We start from the raw sequence: 22602 nt of genomic DNA, 5'->3' as shown, positions 1-22602 counted from the left end.
TTCATTTCCACTAAAATATAAATAAATAAATAAATACTATATGCCTTTCAAGACTGCCTAGATGTAGAATCTATGGCAAAAACCATTGCTTCTCTCCTGCCTGTGCACTAGCCCCTCACCTCCCCTAGTTCCTCTCTCCCTCTCTTTCCTCCCCAACTCTGGGATAAGATGGCTCAAGGGAGGGGACACTAGGAGACTCCAAAATAAAAGCATCATCAACACCCTCCTCTGAGCCCAAAGGCTTCTGTGCTTCCAGCCTTTGCCTCCTTCCAAGTCGGTTTAGGTCTCTTGCCCAAGCAAAGTCTAGCCTGAAGGGAAACCAAAGGATCTCCTAAAAAACATGCAGGAGAAGCAAGTTAGTCAGAGAAGCTTCTCTTGTGAGGTGTCCTCTCCACTTCCCACCACTCCCCCACCAGGAAGACAACAACAGCCTGACCTAGATACCTCCTGAGGATTTTTAACCTCAAGAGTCAGCTGAACCGAGACTCATCTGTCCATGGCCCTGCTGCAGGTACCACCACCTCCAGCTCCTGTCTTGGCTCAGCCAAACCTGGAATTGGGCAGCCAATGGCCCTGTGGGGCCCCCAAATGGAACAGAATTGTTTCAATTTCCTGGGCCATGCCAGTTGGTGCTGTGACCATTTGGCCCAGGTCTCTCCCCCGACCTCTCTTTTTTTTTTTTTTTTTCATGAGACTTCATTTTTCCCACCCTTTCCTTCACAGTCTGTTTTCTTTGATTTCCCCCAAAGAAAATAAGAAACAAGAAGTTACAACTGCTAGACTTTTCTACTGAGACAGGGAAAGTGCTTTCCAAAAGAGAAAGTTATTCCCGAGGAAAATAATCAACAAAGCAATTTTAACAATATTATTCTCTGGGTTAGAAACAGAGGTATTCCTGTTGACTGAGGTTCCCTGAGGCAAAAAAATAATAATAATAACTATTTTAATACAGCCTTTTAAAAGTGTGCCAGAAAAATAAAGATTCAAACTAACATAGGATTTTGTTCTGAAACTTCTGACTGCATTTTTTTCCCCTCTGTCTCTCCCAACTCTTCACCACCACTTTTCATAAAACCTCCATACTGCCATGTGTGTTTGGAAAACTTTAATCTCATTCAGCCTAGCTGGTCAACTCCAAAGAAAACTAAACATAGGAAAATAAAATAAAAGAAGTGTAGGTGAAGAAAGTCCCTCCCTCACATAAATCTCCTTCTTCATGGCACAGATTTATACTCAAAAAGGAATCAGTGTAACCCTGAGTTCGGACTGGTTTCTGGAAATACACATGGGTCTGCAAAGCAGCAGGTCCTTCCAGGGAGAACCAGAGTTCAATTGACCAGGCTGACCCAATCCCTTTATTATTATTACCATTAGCCTCTGCTGACTTAACCAAAATTAGCTTCAGAGCAGCCCTGGTTGAAGGGGGAATTAATTAACAAGCATTAGTTGTGGTTGTTATTAATAGATAGAGAAGAGAATGAAATAAAAACGTTGGAGGGGGTTGGCTGGCTGGGCCCTGGCTTTATTTAGTCTAAATGATTGTTACAGCAATAATAATGATGACGATGATGATGATGATGATAGTAATAATAATAAAACAATAATTTAACTAGACGCCTGGGGCCGAAATTCCTGCCGCTCCCCTTGCAATAAACCCCAAACCATCGCGGGACGGAGGCCAGGCCAGTGTGGAAAGCGAAGGAGCTAGAGACGCGATAGGAAAGAATGGAGACTCCGCCGGTGGTGCAGACAGGGCTGGGAAGGTTTGTGCACCCGGGTAGTCCCTGGCTGCTGCTGCCAGGCTGCCTCGGCCGGTCGCTGCTGCCGCGGCGGCTGGCGACGACCTACCAGCCACCTACGATGGCCCAAGGAGGGGAAGAAGAGCAAGCGATCAGGACACCAAAACGGTTATCGGAGACAGGTTCCCAGCACACCAGCCGGCCGAGGGCCGAGCCCCGCGGGCAGCAGCAAGTTTGGGAGCCGGAGGTAACCGAATTAAAAAGCGCCTTAGAAACTCCGCTTCGGGACTTGGCTCAGCAGGGCTCCAGGTTGGAGGGCGCCGAGGCCTGGCGGACGGGACAGTGGGAAGAGGGAAAGGTGCCGAGGGGGCCCGAGATCTGGGATCCAGAGCAAGAGGGGGTGGGGAACAGCTCTACCAAGCCAAACAGATCTATTTCCCTTGCCTCCATGTTGGAAAAATTCTGGTTCCATATGGCTCCTCCGGAGGGAGGGAGGGAGGGAGACGGTGGCTGCCGGCTTCCCCCCAGGGTCTCGCTGGAGAAGGGAGATGAGCCCCCCCAAGAACCCCACCTTGCCAAGCACACCCCAGGGACTGCCAGGAGACTAACAATAGCTGGGGAAGCCCCGAGAGAGGGGATAGGCCATCTTCCAGGACTTAAAAAAATTAATGGGAGGAAGAAAAATAAAATAACAAGAAAGGAAGAGAGAGAAAGGTTGAGGCTTTCTTAGCAGCCGGGGAGAAAATTCAGCCCTGGATCTGGCTGCTGAAAGAAAAGAGAGGAGAAAAGAGGAGAGAAGCAGGAAGAGAGAGGGGAGAGAGGGAGAGAGAGGGAGAGAGAGAGAGAGGGAGAGAGAGGGAGGGAGGGAGGGAGGGAGAGAGAGAGAGTCGCTGCGTGGAAGGAAGCTTAAAGCTTGTGAACTCTTCTTGAACCGAGATTGGAGTCATATGGGCCATAAATCATTGAGACATACTCTCCGCCATTCACAAACTGATAGCCTATTTCAGTCCAGCTTACCTTAGCCACCGACGAGGGGAGAACAGGCAGACATAATATATATTCACATCGAGCCCCAGCGCGAGCGGCAGGCGAGAAATCTCCCCTCCTTGAAGGCAAAGGAAAAAAAGACCACTGTTTAAAGCTGCGTCGCCCCCCGCCCCCCCGCCCCGCAAAGCCACCCCGGCTGGGGAGCCTGAGGGGCAGACCGGCCAGAGGAGCCGCGCGGCGTCCGCTTCAATTCACTCGGCTTAGGAGCAGGGGTGCGCAGGAGGGAGGGGGTGGGGGAGCGGGAAAAAAAATAGAAGACCGAAAGGTGCCGGGCGGCTCAGCTCGCCAGAATCCAGCTCCGGGCTCCAGCAGGGCTAAGCCGCCACAATGTGGTTGCCCTATAAGACTGGTACGCCCTACTCTCCGTAACAATGGCCTCTGCTTTTGCACAGGGAAAAAAAACCACACAGACACACACACACACTCACTCACTCACACACAAGCTCACACCCCCCCCCCACCTCTCCCCCTTTAGCAAGCTTAGATGCCTGATAAGGAGGGAAGGTGATGGTGGTGATGGGGAAGGGGGTAAATTTTAAAATACCCCCCTCCCCAAAAAAAGAGTGAGAAGGAAAGAAGGGAGGGTTTTTGTTTTGTTTTTTTTTAAGAACGGGTAAAAATTTAAATCTAGATTGGGGGGACAGGGAGGAAGAGGTGAGCAAAGGCAAGGAAGGGCGGTGAAGTTCACAGCTCCCCCCATACCCTACTAGTGAACCATTATGCTAATTTGAGAAGTAGCATTTGGAGGCTGAGTCAAAGACAGGCCTCGCCTGGAAGGTGAGGGTGCCGGGTGCCCCTCTGCACTCATTCGCAATTGGAAGACCAGGACTTTTTTAGAAAGTAGTTTCGCTCCTCAGGGACTGGTGGCTGGGTCTCCAACCCTCACATTCTGGCTCCCTCCTTCTGAGTCTCCAGCCCCGTCTTCTTCCCTCCACTACACCCTCTCTATTCCTCCCAAATCTCCCCCCAATCTCCAGGCCCAGTCACTAACGGAGGGAGAGGGAAAGACCAGACCTTTTAAAAAAACAACAACAACAACACCCCTCCCCCCTTTTCTTTTTGAGAACAGACAACAAGCGGTGAGTGATGATTTTAAAAACCCAGAACATCTTGCAGGGGGAGGAGGGTTGAGAAAAGGGTGACAAAAGGACAACTCTGTGTTTTAGCTTGAGCTCCAGACTGGCTGGCAGTAGACAGGCTGAAAGAACTTTACAGAGAAGTTTCTGTTATGATTCTCACCTCCGGATAGGCAGAAGGGGCTAAGAGGTGACAAGGACATTTGTACTTCTAAGAAGAGAAGAACGAGCAGGGTGGCTTAATTTTAAATGCACTGGCAGAAGAGACGGAAGATGGTTATTATTATTATTCAGAACAACGCTGTTTGTTTCTCTCTGCCCTGCAAGATTTATGACTCTTGGCACAAGTGAGGAAGGCCACAAAAGCTAAAGTTTTCTTAGGGTGTGTTTGAGCAGGGCAGGAAAAGGCAAGGAGGAGGCCCGTAGGAGGAAGAGAGGAGCCAAAAATGTAGGTGTCTGCAGATTTGGGACAGGGGGTGGGGAATAGTCATTCCGGGAGGAAGGAAAAGACAAAAAGCACCAGGACATTTACCAAAGCAGGAGTGTTTGCAACTCTACCTAACTGCTGACTCGGAGCTAGGGGTGAAATAGAAAGCTGACCCTCTTCTCTAAAGGCAGCTTGGAAAAACTGGTTCTCTTAACTTCGTGTAAGGTAGTGTAAGGCACTACCCTGTGATTTCCTGGTTAGAATACTTAGCTTTTGCCTTCTCCCATCTGGATGCACCAGGAGAGGGAACGGGACTGGGGACAACAAAGGTGAGAGTTGACTTCCAGCTATTGTGTCCCCTCCAGCATAGGCTGGCGGTGTCTGGCAAAGCTTCCCTCATTCCCTCTCTCTCCCCACTCACAGGCTCTACTTTGGGATGAGATAGGGAGTGGCCCCTGGCCTCCAGCCCCTACTTCTTCCAGGCAAGGCTAAGTCAGGCCAGGTGATTTGGAGCAGCCAGTTTCTGGGGACCCTGATAAACTGGGGGTACCTGTGGCCTTCCTGCCCTCCAGCAACAGGAGCCACTTGCAGAGCCTCAGAATGTAATGTCCTGAGGACCCCACCTCCTACCTAGAAAGCTGATGGCTGGGGGGAAGCACGGGTCGGGGGACTTCAGCATGGAGGGTGGGAACTATTTTTCTGTGTTTATTAGTAGCTATTATTCTGTGTTTATTAGTATTTTTCTGTGTATATTAGTAGTATCAAGAAAAGAAAACATCCAAGTCAGACCTACACTTGGGGCTCAAGCCAGCCTGGACCCCCAAAGAGACCTGTTAGGGGTGCCTGAGTATGTGGCTGCAAAATATCTGTCCTGATATCTCTACACTGGATAGAGACATACAGGTCAGATCCCATGTAACTTTGAGCCTGGTGGGTCGGTAACTCAGGCCAGGGAGGTTGCCAGAAGCTTAAAGAAACCAGTACCTTTGGGTTTTTTTCTATCACTCCCCCAAATTAAAAAAAAAAAGCCAAGAATGTACTTCAAAACTCTGCTGTCCTAGCTGTTATTGGGTTAGAGAAGGTCATTGTAAAACAGAGAAGAGGAGAACTTCATCGCTTTTGGGACTGCGGAGCTTTGCCTCTAGGAGTAATACGAGAGTCCAGAAGGAACCCAGTCAGCCCCCGGCCGGCTGCGGGAGAAGCAGGCCTGGAGCTGAGCTGGGGGTGGAGGAGTGTTCCAGAGACAACGGCAGACCCCTCCCTTCCCCAAGCCTCCTCAACCCTTTGTGGTCCCTCGGGCTACAGAAGGCAGTGGGGCATAGTGGGGTGGGAGTGAAAAAGAGGACCGAGAAGCAAGAAAATGAACCTGGAGAAAATCTCAGAGGACATACACCCCCAAATGCGGTAGGAGATGGAGTGGGGGCTTCTTAATTCTGGAGTACAGCGCCCATTTGGAATGCTTGGGAGGCAATTAGATCCCAGTTTAGTTTCTGTCTTGCCTTTTTTCTTCCTTTCTCAGAGGTCTCTGGCCAGCAGGTGGGCTGCCCTCTGATTAGGGCTGGGAGGCTGGAGGACGGAGGGTGGAACGGGCACCCCTGAGGGCCCCCGTTTGGACTGAGGTGTTGCTGCTGGCCAGGGGCTTTTCAAACTTCAGGGGACAAAGGCTAGTAGTGAGGAGTTTGGGCAGGGAACTTGGGGTGGGGGAGGCCAGAGCAGTCTGAGGGGAGACTTTGGGGTCTGGGAAAAGAGAAGCGGGAGAAAGGCTTATCATCCCTGAGAGTGAAGCCATGATTTCGGAGCAGACTGGAAATACAGAAGAGGGAACAATTTCTTCTTGGATTTGGGAGGGAAACCTGCGAAACTTTGTGTGTGTGCCCATGTGTGGGATGTGTGTGTGTGCGTGTGTGTGTGTGTGTGTGTGTGTGTGAGAGAGAGAGAGAGAGAGAGAGAGAGAGAGAAAGGAGGAGAAAGAGAAATTGAAAAAGAGGAAAATTGAGTAAGAGAGACACTAGCATAAACTAATGAAGTAAAAAAAATAATAATAAGGGTAAAGATTAGAGAAAATGCCCTTCTTCACAGACATCCTTTCCTTTTCCATTCCGTTTCTTCAGAGCCAGAGCACTCACTCTGGTACTTCTATCCCCCACCCTACTGGGTACCCAGTATCAGGCAATGGGAGCACTTTAAACCTTCTGGAGCAATCAAGGGCTACCCGCCCTTATAGACCTCAGCGGGATCGCGCCTATTTCTCTCTTCCCCTAGAAATGCATCAACTAGCAAACAAAAATTCTCTCAATAAGGGCATACTGTTTGGCTCTTTTAAAACTGATTTCCGATCTCAGACTTGGGGCAGTCAAGGATGCTGCTCCTGACTCAATCAGCACAAAATTTGCCTAGCCCACTGGCTAGCTGGGGAGCTAGGACCTGGGAGCCTGGGGTTCTCAGATGTTTAGCGATGTGTTTCTTCCTGGCCCTGTCTGAGTTCCCGGTCCCACACTGTTTTCCAGCTTCACTGCCCAACTTTGTAGCCCTAGTATAGGGGTGTAAAGTTCACACACTCACCCCAATCTCCATTTTCCCTTAAGTATTAATAAAGATTTCAAAGCTGGGGGTTGTAAAGTGGGAATTGCTAATGAAGAAGGCTCTTGGCATTTGGATCCCCATCTCCAGCTCTCCAATAAGCCAGAGCAGGAGGGAACAAAGGGGCACCCAGAAGGGAGAAGAGGAGGCCCGCATAGACCCTGCTCAGCAATAGTGGGGATCAAAAGAAGAAAAAGGTCGCTGCAGTGGATGAAGAAAATCTAAGCTGTACTTTTCCCCACCCCATGTGTGGGGGTGCTGCCCTCTCCCCAGTCAAGGCTGTGAAGGGGTGGTAGGACAAAAAGGGCAGCCACAAGGGTCTGCGAAGTCCACTCAATGACCACGGAGGCCGCCTGAACATGCTGAGGGGATGGCGGTGCTGCCAGCGAGTTGGGAGCCTCAGGCAGGTGGGCTCCTTGGTGATGATAGATCCCAATTTGAATCAGGGCTCCCGCCTCATCTGGAAGCTCAGCCTTAGCCTGGCAAACCCCACCCCCAGCAAGTGTTGAGACAAAGGTGGGCAGAGCAGAGAAGGCAGAGGAAGGGAGGCTACAAATCCTGGGCAGCTTGGGGGCTGCAGGGGTGCTGGGAAGGGGAGGGAGAAGCAGGAAAAGAGGAACAGGCCCAGTCCCTGAGGCTGAGCGGGCCTCTCCTGACAGACTGGATGTTTCTCTCCTGGTGACCTCTGTTTAGCAGACAATAACTCAGTGGATTAATGACCAATCAGCGAAGGGCATTCCAAATTGCCTCCAAATATAAAACTCTGAAGTCAGAAAGGGACAAGGCCAGAGTCTGGGCCTGCTAGTCCTTTCGGTTTTTTTTCTCTCTCAAATTAAGTGTTTTGGGCTAGGCTTTAGGAAGTGGATTATCTGCCCAGTGTCTGAGATTTCCAGAGCCCCAAAGATGAGGTTGTTTCTCATCTCTTCCCATCTCCTTCCCTCCTCCCCCAGAATACATATTCCAAACCACACTTCCCAAGGCAGCCTGGAAACCTCCCCTCCCCTCCCCTGCTAGCCTCTTCACATCCCTGATCCTGCAAGAAATTTCCTTGCTCATAACCATGCAACTGAGAAGCCACCACTCTTTTGGAGCTGGGGGAGGAGCTGGAAAATAAAAGCAAGTATAGAGTGGGGGTCTCCACCTTGCAGGCTCTGTCCTGGCTACCCTAGAGGAGACCCGGTAGAGTGCTGTGGCACCCTGTGTGTGCCTCCTCCCAAGAAGCGAGGGCTCAAAGGCCCAGGGTTGGGGTGAGGCTGAGAAGGGGGGCACCTGCTGTCACAGAATCTAAACTCTGAAACCACTGTTCAGTCCCTGGGCTGGGGTAGGGGGCACCTTAAAAACCTACTGTGTTGGGAGGCCGAGGTCGGCGGATCACCTGAGGTTGGGAGTTGGAGACCAGCCTGACCAATATGGAGAAACCCTGTCTCTACTAAAAATACAAAATTAGCCGGGTGTCATGGCACATGCCTGTAATCCCAGCTACTCAGGAGGCTGAGGCAGGAGAATCGCTTGAACCAGGGAGGCAGAGGTTGCGGTGAGTGGAGATCGCACCATTGCACTCCAGCCTGGGCAACAAGAGCAAAACTCCATCTCAAAACACACACACACACACACACACACACACACACACACACACCGAAAGCCTTAGCCCAGTGCCTGGCAGGGAAAGGGTCTTACTCAGTAAGGCCCAGCCCTTCTTTCCTTAGCCCCTCTCCAAATGTCAATCTCAACCCAACCCAGTTAGCTGGCCCCTCTCCACTGCCTTCTAGTTCCACCGCTCTCCTTGGGGCTACTTCTCAGCTGAGAATAAGGGCACCTTCAAAAGGAGAAACAGTCCAGATTCCAGTGGATTTCCTAGAGCCAGATGGAGTAAGCATACACTGCTCTGGGTGTATGTAAACTCTGAATATTGCAAATAAACATGCAGTAACTTCTATACCCAGATGCCTACAGAGCTCCAGGACACACAAGGGAGTGCCTCCCAGGCACTGTCCTGCTGAGGATGGGTACACACAGAGGTGCCCAATTTCAGAACAGGAGAGAAATCAGGAAGTGTCCAGTCCAACTCTTGCCATTGTTACAGATCAGGAAACTGAGGCCCAGAGCAAGGAAGTGATTTGTCTGGAGTCATACTTGGTATAGGCTTGGGAGTTGGAAGGCTTGAATTTCAGATGTTCCAGCTTGGCTGTGTGACATGAGGCAGAGCACTCCTTGGGCCTCAGTGTCCCCTTCCGTAAAGCACAGGCATGTATATGGAGGGAAGGGGTTTAGCCAAAAGATCTCTAAGATCTCTTTTTGGACTGAATGTTAGTTATTCTCCATGTGCTGATGTAAAAGTGAGTGCCAATAAGAAGTAATAAACTGAGTTCAGACAATAACCAGCACCATCGTGACCAGATTCATGGTATTTCCTCTTGGGATTTAAATGCTTACCACCACTGAGCACCAACCTGGTGCCTGGCCCTCCCTTGCCCCATAGAGGCTCATGCACTGGGTTTTACTGCTCTTCTGTGTGTAGGGTGGGTTGTTTTCTACCCTCATTACCAAACCAAAAGTGCTATTTTTAGACACTGCAACTTAAGCAGTAAATAATTAATTTGTCTAATTAAAGGAGGAAGGTTTCAACCTGGCAATTTTTAACCAGGCATCAATGCACCCATTGTACCAGCCGAGCCTTCTCACCCGACCCCCTCCCTGCCCATACACCTACCAGCCTCCCCAGTTGCCTTCCCCTCAGTTGGAGACCAGCATTCCCCCAGATGGCTAGAGGGTCCATAGGACCAGACTGTGTCCCTCATGACAAAGTTCCACGCTCTGGTGTGCTTCCTCATAGAAATAGGTCTGCCAGCAGCTGCACCTCAAAGCTTGCTTTCCCTACCCCCAAAGCTGTGCTGGGCTCCAGGTCTCTGCTCTCTGCTCTTGGGAAATGTGTAATCTACCTCCCCAGCTCAAGATGCCCCAACAATGCAGCGAGTTTGCATTTCAAGAAACTCCCATTAATATCAATTTACTTCACTGAAACCTCGGGTTCTTCATCAAGTTGATGATTTATGATAAAATCAATTAAATTACGGCCACTTAGGGCCCAGCCGCTTCCTCTCAGATTTCATTGGTGCGGGGCCCAAGTGTCTGGTGGAAAAATGCAAGTTTAGCTGGAGGCGAGGAAAGATAATTCTGCGGCTGAGAAAATTTAATGCAAAACAATTTCCAGGCAAAGTTGGGCATCTGGACAGAAATGCAAGAGCCACTAGTTGGCCTGCGGAAATTACTATCTGGGGGTCAAAATGTTTTTCTCCCCACCCCATCATCCTGCATGGCTCCCTTACTCTGTTCGTCTTTGTATTCACTTGCTCCCCACTCCCAAACAGAGATTTTGGGAGAATTTGAGCAGTAATGGTGGGACACAAGGCTGCCAAGGTCCAGCCTCAAACCATGGATCTCCCTGATCTTCCCTACCACACCAAGCCTTTTCTCCTTTTGACCTCCCCTCCTCAACCAACCATACTCATTAATTCCTTGGCTTCCCACCACAAAGTTAAAAATTCAAAGTGAAGATGAGGCTGGGTGGGCAGAAGGCACAGAAGGCATACAGGGAAAGGGTAGAGGGGTAGGGGACAGGAGGCCAGGCCAAGTGGGCTCTGCTGCATGTGGCTGCGGGAAGAAAAAAGCAGGAAAGAGCACTACTAGGCGGACAGGACAAGCGGTAATGTGTCTAGAGCTACCCCATCCCAGAGTTCCAGAACCAGAGAACATGGGGTCTCTATCCTGGCTCCCAATCTCCCATCTCACAAAATGATTCTGCAAACCCATCCGCAAAGCCCCACCTGGAGTACATACAGCTCCCAATGTGCAGATGCACTCACACAATACACAAGCATACCTACACATGTGCCTGCTTTGCATACACCCACCACACCGTGCGCCTGCAAAGGGACAGTTCCCACTATCCTCACTCATCTGGGAAAATAAATCCCAGTGTGTCTGGCTGGCATCGCTTCCCACTCCAAGGAGAGGGGCTTCTCTGGGCTCTGCTCTGTTTGGTTTTTGGTTTTCAGAGCAGGCAGCAGTAAACACAGCTTCTCTGAAGCCATAAATCACCCCCTTTCCTATCTTCTGGGCTTGACACTCAGCCTCAGTGCAATCCCTTGTAGTTTTGGCTTCAAATAACCCGCTAGGTGCTAAAGGGTTGGGCAATGGTGGCAGCTGGGTTGTGGAAGCTGACCCAGCGGTCGCTCCCCAACCCCACTGCCCCTAGCAGATGCCCCTCACATTTCCCTCAGTACCCACAGCTCCCAACTGCCCTGGAAAACCCTCCTGGGCCTCAACACCCTTCCTGAGTGGGAGAGCTCTCCGATCCCCTAACACGATCATGTCCACACGCCCACCCAAACAGCTCCACATTCCTCCACACTCGTCCTCCACCCCAGGTCCCTCTACCGCCTCGAAGCCCCCACCCTGCCTCTCAAAGTTGCTCTCATCTTCATCTTCAAGTCGGATCCCGGCCTGTCCCAGGAGAGAGGCCTGGGGCCGGGGGTCTCAGCCACCCACCTCTGCACCCCCGCCAGTACCTGAGCGCCCCGGCTCCGCACCCCACACTTACCTGTGCAGTCTTCCGCTAGGGCACGGGCAGCGGCGGGCGGCCGGGCGCTGGGTGCACGCGGGGGCCGACTGCCAGGCCCCGGACCCTCGGCCCCGGCTGGGGCTCCGCCGCCGCAGCCAGCCGCATCCTAGTCGCTCAACCCCAGCAACCCCAGAACGTCCCGCCGAGCTGGGGAGAGGCCCGGATGCACTCGCCCCACCCCGCCCCGCCCCGCCCCGGCTTTGTTCGGCCTCCAGGGCCCCAGGAGCGCGCGGATCTGGCACTCCGGGCGCTGCAGGCGCCGGTTTCCTGAGAAGCTCCCACTCCGCCCGGGCCGCGCGGGGCTGCGGGAACCCCGGGCTCGTCTGGCACCGAGCTGGGCTCGGGCTTTGAGAGCGGGCCAAGTTGCCAGGCGAGAGGAGCGGCGACTGACAGGGGAACGCCGAGGCGTGGGGAGCGCCGGGGGCGCCATGGCGGAAGGCGGGCACACTGGCGGCTCTTCAATGTCACCAGTGAAATGGGTTCCATATGTCCGACCCGGCAGAGAAGGGAGGGGAAGGGAGAGAGTTCTGGGCAGGACAGGAGTGGGGACAGGGAGGGGGGCAATGGAGGCAACAGAGCAATGGCGAGGGGCCAATGGGAAGGATCAGAGGGGCGAGAAAGGTTTGCATCTCCCCCTTTCCCTCGAGTTTTCTAAAGCTGCTTAGGCTGGTAGGAACTTTCTTTCCCTTTTTCCTTTTCTTGTTCTTTCCTGTAAGGTGGGGGAGGAAGGAGATTAGTAGGGGAAGCATCCGCTTGTTAAGGCTGGGAGTTTGAGGGAGATGTGGAATGGAGGTGAAAGTTCTTAGGCGGCTGGAAGATCAACAACTTCTCCATGTCCCTAGAGAAAAAAGAGACCAAACCCACAAAGGGGAAGAAAAGCCAAGAAAGGATTGCAGGGTCCAGGTGTCAAAGACTGGTCCCAACTCCCCCACCCCCATGATGAAATTCTATTTGGGGAGGTCCCAATGATTAAGTTACTGATGCTGGCGATGGTGGTGGAGGCTGAAGTGTCCTGGTCATCTTGGCCATTCCCTGGCACTTCAGATCCTGCCACAGCTGCCTCACACCTGATTTAGCACCCCCAAGGGCCTACTCTAGAGTTAGTTGTTTCTGAGATGGCCTGGGCTTTGGGCAGCTTCCTGTAAAGAAGGCTACTAGGGACCAGGGAGCCTGGAGGAGCTTCCCTCTGTGCCTGCTCCCCAAGGTGTTTGGGCTCTTTTTCTGTGTTGGGTCTCTCTGTCTTTTCTAACCATCTCTGTTGTCTCGGTTCCTTTTTCACAGCCGCTTTGTCTTTTTCAAACTCTGCCTCTCTCACTGTCTTTAGTGAATTTGAATTGAGCCTTGCAAAGGATTTAGGAGTGTCTCCAGAAGTCACTTCTGGGCTCACTCAGTAGGTTGAGTCTCTTCTTCCCTTTCCTCTGTGGGGGAACCCACCCTCTGTCCAGAGAAATTATCTTCTAGAGAGAAGGGGACAAAGGGAGTAGTTTCCTTCCCACTTCCCTTCTCACTTAACTGTGTGTGTATGTCCCATTGTGAGTTGTGGGGCTCCTTGCTCCAGGACAGCCTCCCTTCCCCTCTGACTGGCCTTTGTTTCCACTCTCCCTGTCATCCCCTCCTTGGGCTCAGCCTTGACTTTCCACCCCAGAAAGGGATCCTGCTGCTTGTTCTCTCTCTGGGTCCCTCTCTTCCTCTCCTCACTCTTCATCTTTCTATACAATTCCTCTGGTCACTAAAGCAAGCGTTAGCAGCCTGGCTTCTTAAAGGCACAGAGATAAACACTGCAATTATATAGAGAGGATATCAGCAGAGAATTACGGGAGAAGACAGAGTCAGCGGCTATCCCAGAGCTCTGTCTCCCAGATGCATTCTACCCCAACCCCTGAACAACACAAAAGCAAATCAATGGGGTGGAGGGTGCAGGACTTGTAAGAAGGTGCTTCATAGCTAAATGAAGCAAATGTATATATAAACAACAAAGTCCTTTCAAACTTGCTGATTTGGGGTAGGCCCACATGCCTGGATGGAAGACATTAGGCATCACATGAGGGGATTTACCAGAAAATGGTGGCAAAGGATGGTCCCCTTGCTTTGTCTCCTGGGGAAGAGTCTGTGCGTGTCGGGGAAAGGGAGGGGGAGGGGGTGTCAGTGTCATCTCCCCTCCTCTGGGCCAGAGGAGACAAAGACCTGAAGAGGGCTGAAAGAATAAAGAGGAAAAGCTGGTGGAGTGGGGTGGGGGGGCTTGGTCGGACTTCCGCGTCACAGGCAAAGGTAGCAGCAGGAGGGGAGATGGAAAAGGGTTGGGGAGGAGGAGTTGCAAACGTAGGCAGGGGGAAGGGGGCCTGTGGGACTGGCTCTCCATGCTACTATGGGCTGGCCCAAACAGCAGATCTTTCCCATCTTTCAAAGCATGCTGAATTCAGAAGCTAATACAAATGATTCTACCCTCTTCCTTCTCTTTCATGTTCCTCCTCCTCCCCATGGACGAGGTGATCCTTCCCTGCTCTCTCAAAAACTCCAAGACTTTGCCCTAATTGTGGACCACCAGTTTGAGGGAGAACTCACCCTCTTCACAGTTCCACCACCCCACACTTTCCAGGTGAGGGAGAAGTAGAAATGCTTGCCTCCCACACTGAATGTGTGGAGGATTCTCCAACACTCAAGGTGTGGGTGGGGAATGAGACTGAAAGGTTTAGAGCCCCTTTGCCCCAGGTCTCTTTGCTGCCTCTGCCGGCCCTTCCCACCTCCTCACAGTCTCCAGTGCTGTCAAAGCTGCCCCTGAATCCAGACTTTCCTCAGTTCCTCTTATCCAGGTCAGGCGGTGCCTCTACCCATCCCAGCCTTGGGTCCTGGCCTTCTCTTTCTCCTCAAACCCTTTTCAACAGAGACTCCCAAATTGGGAGGCTTCACCCACCACCCACTGAGAATCCCTTGTTAACATGGATGAGACTCAGTGTGTTAACTCCCTTGTTATCATGGATGAGACTTGGAGGAGAGTGTGGGAGCGAGCTCCTGGATGCTGCAGGGACTGGGGCCTGAGCTGCCACTCCATGTAGCTAGCGGATGCCATGAATAATTAACACCTGGGTGCGGCGTTGCTCTAACTTCCCTGCTCAAAGGTTTACACTAGCAGGCAGAGTTAAATATCACAGATAATCATGGCTATAAAGTCAGTTGGCCTGGCTCCAGTCAGGGAATGAGCGGCCAACAATTGGGACTGGAGTTGGCGAAGGCTCTGGCCCTCTGCACCTCATCCATCACAACTTTGGGGCACAGTGTAGAACATTCCCCAAAGCCACCTCTGGCTTTGCTCTTGACCAGCAGCCTCTCCCCTAGTAGGAAGGAACTGTGACCTCCACATGAAACTATAGGGGAAAGTTAACAGCTCTTCCCCTCCCTCTCCAATCTGCACCCCGTTTGCTCCCTTTTTGGATGGGGACTTAGTTAAAAGAACACACTCGACATCCTCCAACACTCCAACTTTCTGGGACCACCTGATTCCTAGAACATTTCTAGAAAAACTTCGGAGAACTTCTCCCCACTTTAGCCCCAAACAGAGTCCCTCACTGCTGAGGAAACTCTTCTTTGTTTCAGCAGGTCAAAGGAAGGCTCCTGGGGTATGAATTCATTTCCTTGTTTTGTTAGCCAGGAGGGTGGGGAGCCAAAGCTTTCAGCTTCTCCCCCTGCCCTTCACCCTCTGCTTGCCTCCATTGTCTCCCTCAATTTGGGTAACTCCTTTTCCACCTTCAACCACCCCCCAGACACATCAGTCCTATAAATTAAGCTTTAATAATGTAACAGAACCCCTCCCATCCCTTTCCAATTGCGCAGAACTTTGATTTGGTCTCCATTGATCACAAAAATCTTTGCCTTCAACTCCAGTAATTTCTTTCTCCACTTCCACCTCTCTTACTCTTAAGGCTCCTTCTGCCTTCAGAGCTGGGTTTGTTCACCCAGGGCTGGAGTTGGAGAAGCCAAACTCCTGGAAGGGAGCCGCTAAAAAATAGAGCTGTGTCTGCTGCTGCAGGAATGTTGGCTCTATCAGGCTCACAAATATAATTTTTATATTAGACTGTGGTCTTTGACTGGGTTTGTATGCCAATGAGGCATTTCTGGTTTACCAAATTTATACAAATCTCGCTTTAATTGATAATCACAGATGTTGTAATTTAAGACCTCCAGCTATACAGCTTTCATATTAACTGCTGATATATTACTGTAAATCGTCTGAAATAACCAACTCCTGGGAGCAGAGCAGAGAGGGAGGAAGTGCCTCCGAGAGCGACTCTCTCCCGGCCGGCCGCAGAAACAGCCCAGCTTCCACATCATTTTCCGTGAAAAATGATTTATCGAAGACATGGCCATAAACAACACAACTCGCTCACAAACACACACAGACGCACGCGCGCACACACACGCACACACACACACAATGGCTGGCATGCCGGCCGAGAAGCTGACACCCATATTGCTATAAATCAAGAAAAAGGTTGGAGGAGAGAGGGAGAGGGAGAGAGGGAGAGGGAGGGAGGGAGGGAGATAGAGGGAGAGAGAGAGAGAGAGAGAGAGAGAGAAAGAGAGAGAGAGACAGAGAGAGAGAGAAAAGAATATTCCTAAAATCTCTATGCAATGCCTCAATGGGTATAAACACACAGAGCACCGTGTGAAGAGAAATGGCAGGAAATGAAGATGGCTATTTGTCACATTTTACGACAATAACATTAATAACAAACAATAAATTTACATGGACATATAAGACGCGGTAGGTAGTGAGAAATCCCTTCTACTTACAATACCCCAGCCCGCGGTGTGGCTCCGGCTGCGGGGCTGTTTTATTGCTGTCTCCCTTTCTTTTTCTCTCTCTCTCCCTCTCTCTCCCCCTCTCTCTTTTTTTTCTCGGGGTACAGGCTTGTTTTTCAAAGGACAGTTGAATTGCACGTCAGAAACAGGGAGACCGAGCCTGCGATTTTCCTGACGAATACATATCTATTCTGCAACCTCGGCATTAATTATTTAATGAATCACGTGACCGGGAGGGGGAAGGGGGTCTTTCGATTTCAGGCTCAAAGGACCACTATGACCTTCCCCTTCAGGAGGAGAAATTTTCCTGCAAAATAAGTTCCCCCCAAACCCACCAATGGAACAGTAGTGAGGTCTCCGTCTGTCTCCCACACTCACATTCATACCTACTACATCTGCAGCTCCTTAACCCCTCTGGACACACACTTACCCACAGCCCACCTCTCCTCTCTCCCTTCTCCTCTTGCTTCTGCTTAGTTCGTGGAGGTGCAGAAATAGTCTGCAGGGGCGTCTGGGGGGTGGGGGTGGGGTGGGCACAGAGCCCTTCTCCAAGCCCCTGGATTTCTCAGCTGCCAGTTCTTCTCTCTGCATCCTTTAGGATTAAGATTTCCTCCCCAACTGCATTTTCTCCCCACTCCTGGGGTATTTATTTGAGTGGGACTTCCTAAATAATGGACAAAATTTCTGAAGGAGCCACTTTGAAAATAAACACTTCATAAGTCCATGGTATAAGTGGATAAAGAATGGGACTTCTGGCTTCATTCTCATTTTGATCTTTTCTGGTACCTTTTGAAGGGGCAAAAAAGGGACAGGGTGAAGAGATTACTCTGGAGCTTTTAGAGTTGAGAATAACCGCAAGGGGGACTTTTTTTCCCTGTTGTGTTGTTACTACTATAGGAAACCAAATGTGACTGACCGTTTGAAAATAGATTCTGGAGACAAAGACTGGGACTAAGGTTTCTACACAAAAGAATCGGACTGTCAGCCTCTCCCTACCTATGTCACACCCTGTCTCATTTCCATCCCCCCTTCCCAAACCCACCAGTGAAGACAGCTGGAGATTTGAACAGGAGAGGAGGGAAAAGAGAAGAAAAGCTTTGAAGTCAGCCTGGCAGCCCCAGGATCCTTATTTCCCAGGTGTTAGCACCCCGAGCTTCCAATCAACAAACAATGGAGGCTGATCAATGGGAAAAAGATGGGGAATGGCTGTGCCTGTTAACGGGTTAAATATCAGGGACTATCTATTCCCTAGGCCTAAAGAGAGAGACACACAGACCCCTTCACCTCAAATATAAACAAAATAAAACAAAAACAATCCCCCGCCCAAACTTGACCAGTTACGTGCAACTAGAATCAGAGTTCTCGGCCGGGGCATGGGGTGGGGGTGGGGATGCAAAGGGAAGCAGAAAAGACATTCCTGAAGAAGCCGCAGCCTTATCTGTCCTCAGCAGCTCTTGAGGCAGCCAGGACCACAGCCTCCAGGGCAGGCGGGGAATCCAGGAAGAATGAGCTTTAGGGTAGGGGAGCAGGGGTCTGAGGGGCCTCCCCAGCTTGTTTGAAGGGGTCTAAACCAAAAGCAACTCTGGAGAGAAAGTTGAGGACCTGGTTGTCTTAACAAACCCCAAAGAAACAGCCACCCCATCTCAGCCTCGGAGGTTCCAGCTACAGTGGCAGCTGCACAGCTTCTGCCCCAGCCAAAAGCACTGGAATCTGCTCTGGCCTCATGGGGTGGGGGCGCCGGCCAGGCCTGGACTCTGTAGGGGAGGTGGTCAGCTTTGATTGTCCAGATACAAAACACAGACTGGTATTGAATTCAGCCTGATTCCGATGTGGGCCCTGCTCCCGGCTCCAGCGAGGGCAACTCCCTGAAAGGTTCTGGCCACAAATCCATTAAAAATGGTCCTCCAAGGAAAAACACTCTGCTAAAGTCTAAAATAAAAATAAAGAGCAGAGAGAGAGGAGAGAGAAATGCTGGATGTGGGAAGACAGCAATCTTTAAAATGGAGAAATAATTTTAAGGACAAGAAAAAGAACAGCAAAATGACACGAAGGCATGCTGGCAGGTTCTGTTAAAATGACCACACTCTTTTTGGATCCTGGGAATGTCCACGTTCAAATAAACAAGCTCCTGATCGCGAGCCGAGCGCTTTCTTGCTGCCGATAAAGTGAACGTTTACACTGTGAGAAAGGCGAGATTGATTTACAAATCTGAACGCGCCAGTTTTATGGCTGATCACAAATCCGTCAGCACTCAACTCACGCTGGGAAACTTCCCAACTCCGTTTTCCAACCAGACCTCCTCCCCAGCCACCACTTCCCAGGGAGACCCACCGCCAGCGCTGGGGCCGCCTCCGAGGGCTCTGGCAGGACTGGGCAACCCCCTCTGCCCAGGACAAGAGGGTGGAAGTAGGAGAGAGAATGGGGAGGGCCGAGGGAACTGGGGAGAAAGAGGGAAAGAAATCAAAAGGTTGGGAGAACTGGAGTGGCACTAGGATTGTCTGGAGTGAAGGAAACGGGAGATCTGGCAGTTCTCCTTCGTGAACCCCAGCCTTCCCTGACTATGGTCTCTCTGTTTTTCCCTTTGATGGGCCCTAATCCTCACATTGCAGAAAGCAGTTTGTAAAGTCCCTGGAGACTAGGTCTTTGTCACTTGAGCCTATAGAGGGCCCACAACCGGCTATCTGCCCTTATAGGTAATGAATGCACATCTCCCCGAACCCCAAATATTTTTAGTCCAGGAGCAGCCTAGCTTGCTTTGTGCTCATCCTCTTTCCTTCCTGAGGCCTCCAGCCCCTCTACTCATGCCACCCAGGGATAAAGGAGAGACTATCAACCGCTCCAGCTATTTATTGCCTGAGATAGAGTCCCCAAATTTCAAGAAACCATTTACAAAATGCAAACCAACAACCCACATATCCCAGCAAGGTTCTGTCTCTCCTAGTCTTCACTGAAGGGGAACATTTCGTCCTCCCAGCCAGCGTCTGTCTGTGTCTGTCTCTCTTTCTCTTTGTCTCTGTCTCTCCCTAAGAGGGTGGCTGCTGGTATGGATTTTTAAGATACAGCAAACAGAATACAGTTTTTGGAAAGGCTCTATGTTCAGGGCTCACTGTTTGGCAAATCCTCCACCTATTTCTTAAAAGTTTCTGGAAACTTTGGCTAAGCTGGGACAGCAGGCCCTGGAAAGTACTCAGAATAGTCTGCACTGATCCTCCTCCAATTTCCCTTGCTCCTCTGGTGGGTGAGGCACTCCAAGGGCTTTTTTTGGTTATTGGGGAGATTGAGAATTAGGGGAAAGAGGTAAAGGTGATTGTAGAAATAGCTTCCTAAACAAAGGAACTTCAGAAAATTGGTTGACAGGCTGTGGGTTTGGATGTCAGCCCTCAGAGAGATGACAGCCTCTGAAACAATGTTCATGGCAGAAGCCCTTTCTCTTCGCAGCTCAGGAGTTTATTCCTCTGGCCCTCTGAAACCTTGTGGATTAGACCCCTCCAACCTCTCATATCTTCTCCCTTTGTCTTTCTTCCCTCAGTTCCCTCCAAGTGAAACAGTAAAGAGATGAACTGGACCTGGGAGTGGTGCAGGGAGGATGGCTGGAGTCTGGACTGCTGAAGGTGCTGTGTACAGAGAGACAGATTAGCACCCTACTTTCCTACCCCGACTCGACCCTTGGGCTAAAAATCTTTATGTCTTTTCCCCAGTGGACAGTAATAGAAAAATAATCCAAAAGTTCCAAAATAGCAAAGATGGGTTTGGGGCCTAGAGGGGGTTGGAGAAGACGGGACATATGACGGGCCAAGGACCTCTCCCTGCAGAGGTGTGACTCTCCCTTCTGGGCAGAAGGCAAAAGCCAACACAATGTCCAGTCTCAGCGAGGTCAAGGGGCTTCCGAGGTCATTTTGTGGTTCTAATACTGAGCTAATCGCCTAGAAAACGTGGCCTCTCCATGAACTCTCTCTCCTGCCAGCCTCCCGCCTCCAAACCCTAAGTCAGGCCTCAGGGAAAAAGGGCCAACGCATTTAGGTCGGCTGCAGAGCCCACTGACTCCCTCGGCCTAAGAAACAGGGCTGCAGAGGAGAGAACAGAGACCTCAAATTAGGAGAGCAAAGGGAAACCAAATCAACATTTCTCCTTCAGGAAGAAGGCTGGGGGGACAGAGCAGAAGAGAAATATTTCTGCATCGATGCACCTCGCCTGTGAACTGAGCAGTTTCCTGCTCCAGAGAGTAGCACATATTTGTCTAGAATCCCAAGCTAGACACAAGAATAAAACAAGAACATATATCCATTTATACCCGCTCTAAAGCTGGAACATTCCATTCAAGCACTGGATTTGATTTTTTCCAGGAGGCAGCAGTGACAGCATCGCACCGGTAAACAGGCATAGGGGACACCAGTCCCCAGTGTAGACAAGCAGAGTCACAGGAACGCACCGACCACATGTGGACCTCACTAGACACACCCATGCACACATGCTGGGGCTCGCTGTGCCTGCCTGCATTTTCCAAAACCAGAAAAGCACTTCTGAACTGCCTCACAGAACAATCTTCTTCTCTGGGGTTTTTCATGGGCCCTGACACCTCAGTCCCAACCAATTCAAACACTCTCCAGGTGTCGAGGCCCCTCTCTCTCTCCCTCTGACCCAAGCATCAGTCATCATAAAAGGGAGCAAACCTGCCCAAGCATCCACCGTAAAAACCCAGCCAAGAGAGTTAAAAAAGAAAAAGGAGGAGGCGAGAGAGTGTTTCTTCTTTCACTTGTGAAAAGAGCTCATAAAATGATCAAAACACGCCAGCCTGGGCCAGGGCTTTGTTACCTTTGCGCCTCTCGCCTCCTCTCGCCCGAACTCCGCCGATCCCATTCATGACGAAGGGCTTCTTCCAAACTGAGAGAAAAAAGTTTTCAACTTTATGGTTCCAAATTTTTTCCCCCTTGCAGATCCGGGAGAGACGGCTAACACTTTTTTCCCCCAACAGCCGGTCTGAGGAGATTTGCTGTTGAATAATAACAAAGGAGAGAGGATACGTATTTAAAGAAAAGAAGTGATTAATGGTTTTCTGTATAATTCTCACATTTTTCTTAGCTCTTGTCTACACAGAATGGCTGTGAACTTTAAGCTCCATAGAAATCTTTTTTTTTTTTTTAATTCTATTCATACCTTCCAAAGAGCAGCTTTGATTTGGTTCTTTAGAGACATTCCTTGGGGGGGCATATGCTTTTTTAAGAACTATTTTCCCCCTCAACTCGGGGCTTCGGCATCCCCTTGCAGCTAAAACACCACACCGCAATCTGACCGAAATAAAGCTCGCCCCTCTCATCCTCCAGGTCCACGACGATTTTTTACGAGCCTCCCAGCAGCATTTAAACGGACAGTTCAGCAGCCCTTTTGCGGCTGGGGACACTGGCCTGTTGGTTCCCCCTGCCCTACCCAGCCTCCAACTACCAGAGCTGCAAGCTGGAGGAATGCAAAATAAATAACAATAAAAAGCGCGGGGGGGGGGGGGGGGGGTTTTTTTTTTTTTCTGAAAGGAAATGGGACTGAAAAAATGACTTTTAATTGCATATACTCTCCCGAGCCCCGAGCTTTTTGGAGGTGGGGTGGTTGCACCCTGGATGACCAATGGACCAGAGACCCTGAGGCTGGAGCTCCCAGACCTTAGAACTTCTAAGCAGTGCTGCACAAAAGCAATTCTAGCCTGACAGAACTTCTGAGGGTCACCTGCACCCCTTTCCCCTACCCCCGCTCCATTCTAGGGGTGACTGGGACCTCAGAGACAGAAAGCTATTTGGTCCCCAGTCATACTTTCGATACTTTCTATGAGAAAGAAAATGAAAATTAATACTGGAGCAAGGCTTCACAAAAGAGGCCATTTGTCTTCTTGATTATCTATTTGCTTGTCAGAGTTTGAGCTATGGCACTGGCTAGCTCCTTTGTAATATAAAAATACTCTGAAAACCTGCAAACACCCAGAAACATCTGTGCAAAAAATTAGACTCATTAAAGCCTTAAACACCTCAGAGGAAAGCGATACCTTCTTATGCTGCGAGGAAAGAGGCCAGCCTCATGGAATCCTCTCTCGGAACTTTAATAACCAAAGAGCCGTCTGTCTAGAAGGAGACAGCTTAACCGCATTTTATTTGCTTATGACAAATAAATCACGATATGAAAGGCTTTGCCGTACTTAAGCCTCTTGTGTCCTACAATGAAACATTTTCCCCCATTAGGGACTGGAATCAGCCCTCCCAGTCCTTTCAATCCATTTTTGGACTGAAGGGAAAAAATTAAAAGCCCCAAAACACACCCACCCTAAAAGGAAAA

At 50.4% G+C, this 22602-nt stretch overlaps 1 protein-coding gene across 2 annotated transcripts; it reads right to left on the bottom strand.

Moving 5' to 3' along the window:
- Positions 1 to 6: 6 nt before the first annotated feature.
- LOC108516471 (uncharacterized) lies at positions 7 to 21697 on the bottom strand. Of its 2 annotated transcripts, XM_017853967.1 has the most exons (4): positions 21442 to 21697; positions 21100 to 21277; positions 2757 to 2844; positions 7 to 1855 (listed from the first exon to the last, which is right to left on the bottom strand). In XM_017853967.1, the coding sequence occupies exons 1-4, from the start codon at positions 21493 to 21495 to the stop codon at positions 1705 to 1707; spliced, it is 471 nt and encodes a 156-aa protein (XP_017709456.1). In that variant the 5' UTR covers positions 21496 to 21697; the 3' UTR covers positions 7 to 1704. The 2 variants fall into 2 exon arrangements, 1 of the variants encoding a protein (XP_017709456.1); XR_001881834.1 differs by lacking the exons at positions 21100 to 21277; positions 21442 to 21697 and adding an exon at positions 2945 to 6229 and having other exon boundaries at positions 7 to 2844.
- Positions 21698 to 22602: the final 905 nt, after the last annotated feature.

This window comes from Rhinopithecus bieti, unplaced genomic scaffold, assembly GCF_001698545.2.
Source record: "Rhinopithecus bieti isolate Rb0 unplaced genomic scaffold, ASM169854v2 scaffold_35856, whole genome shotgun sequence".
Lineage (NCBI taxonomy): Eukaryota > Metazoa > Chordata > Mammalia > Primates > Cercopithecidae > Rhinopithecus > Rhinopithecus bieti.
The sequence above is the reverse complement of the archived record's forward strand: the minus strand, read 5'-3'. Positions and strand labels throughout refer to the sequence as shown.

Coding starts and splice junctions, on each gene's coding strand:
- LOC108516471 (XM_017853967.1), bottom strand. CDS start 21,495: ATGCCCCCCCAAGGAATGTCTCTAAAGAACCAAATCAAAGCTGCTCTT. Junction 2,845..21,099: donor AGGAGGCGAGAGGCGCAAAG/GTAACAAAGCCC, acceptor TTTGCCTTCAAG/GAGGGGAGATTTCTCGCCTG. Junction 1,856..2,756: donor TCCCCTCGTCGGTGGCTAAG/GTAAGCTGGACT, acceptor GGGCCATCGTAG/GTGGCTGGTAGGTCGTCGCC.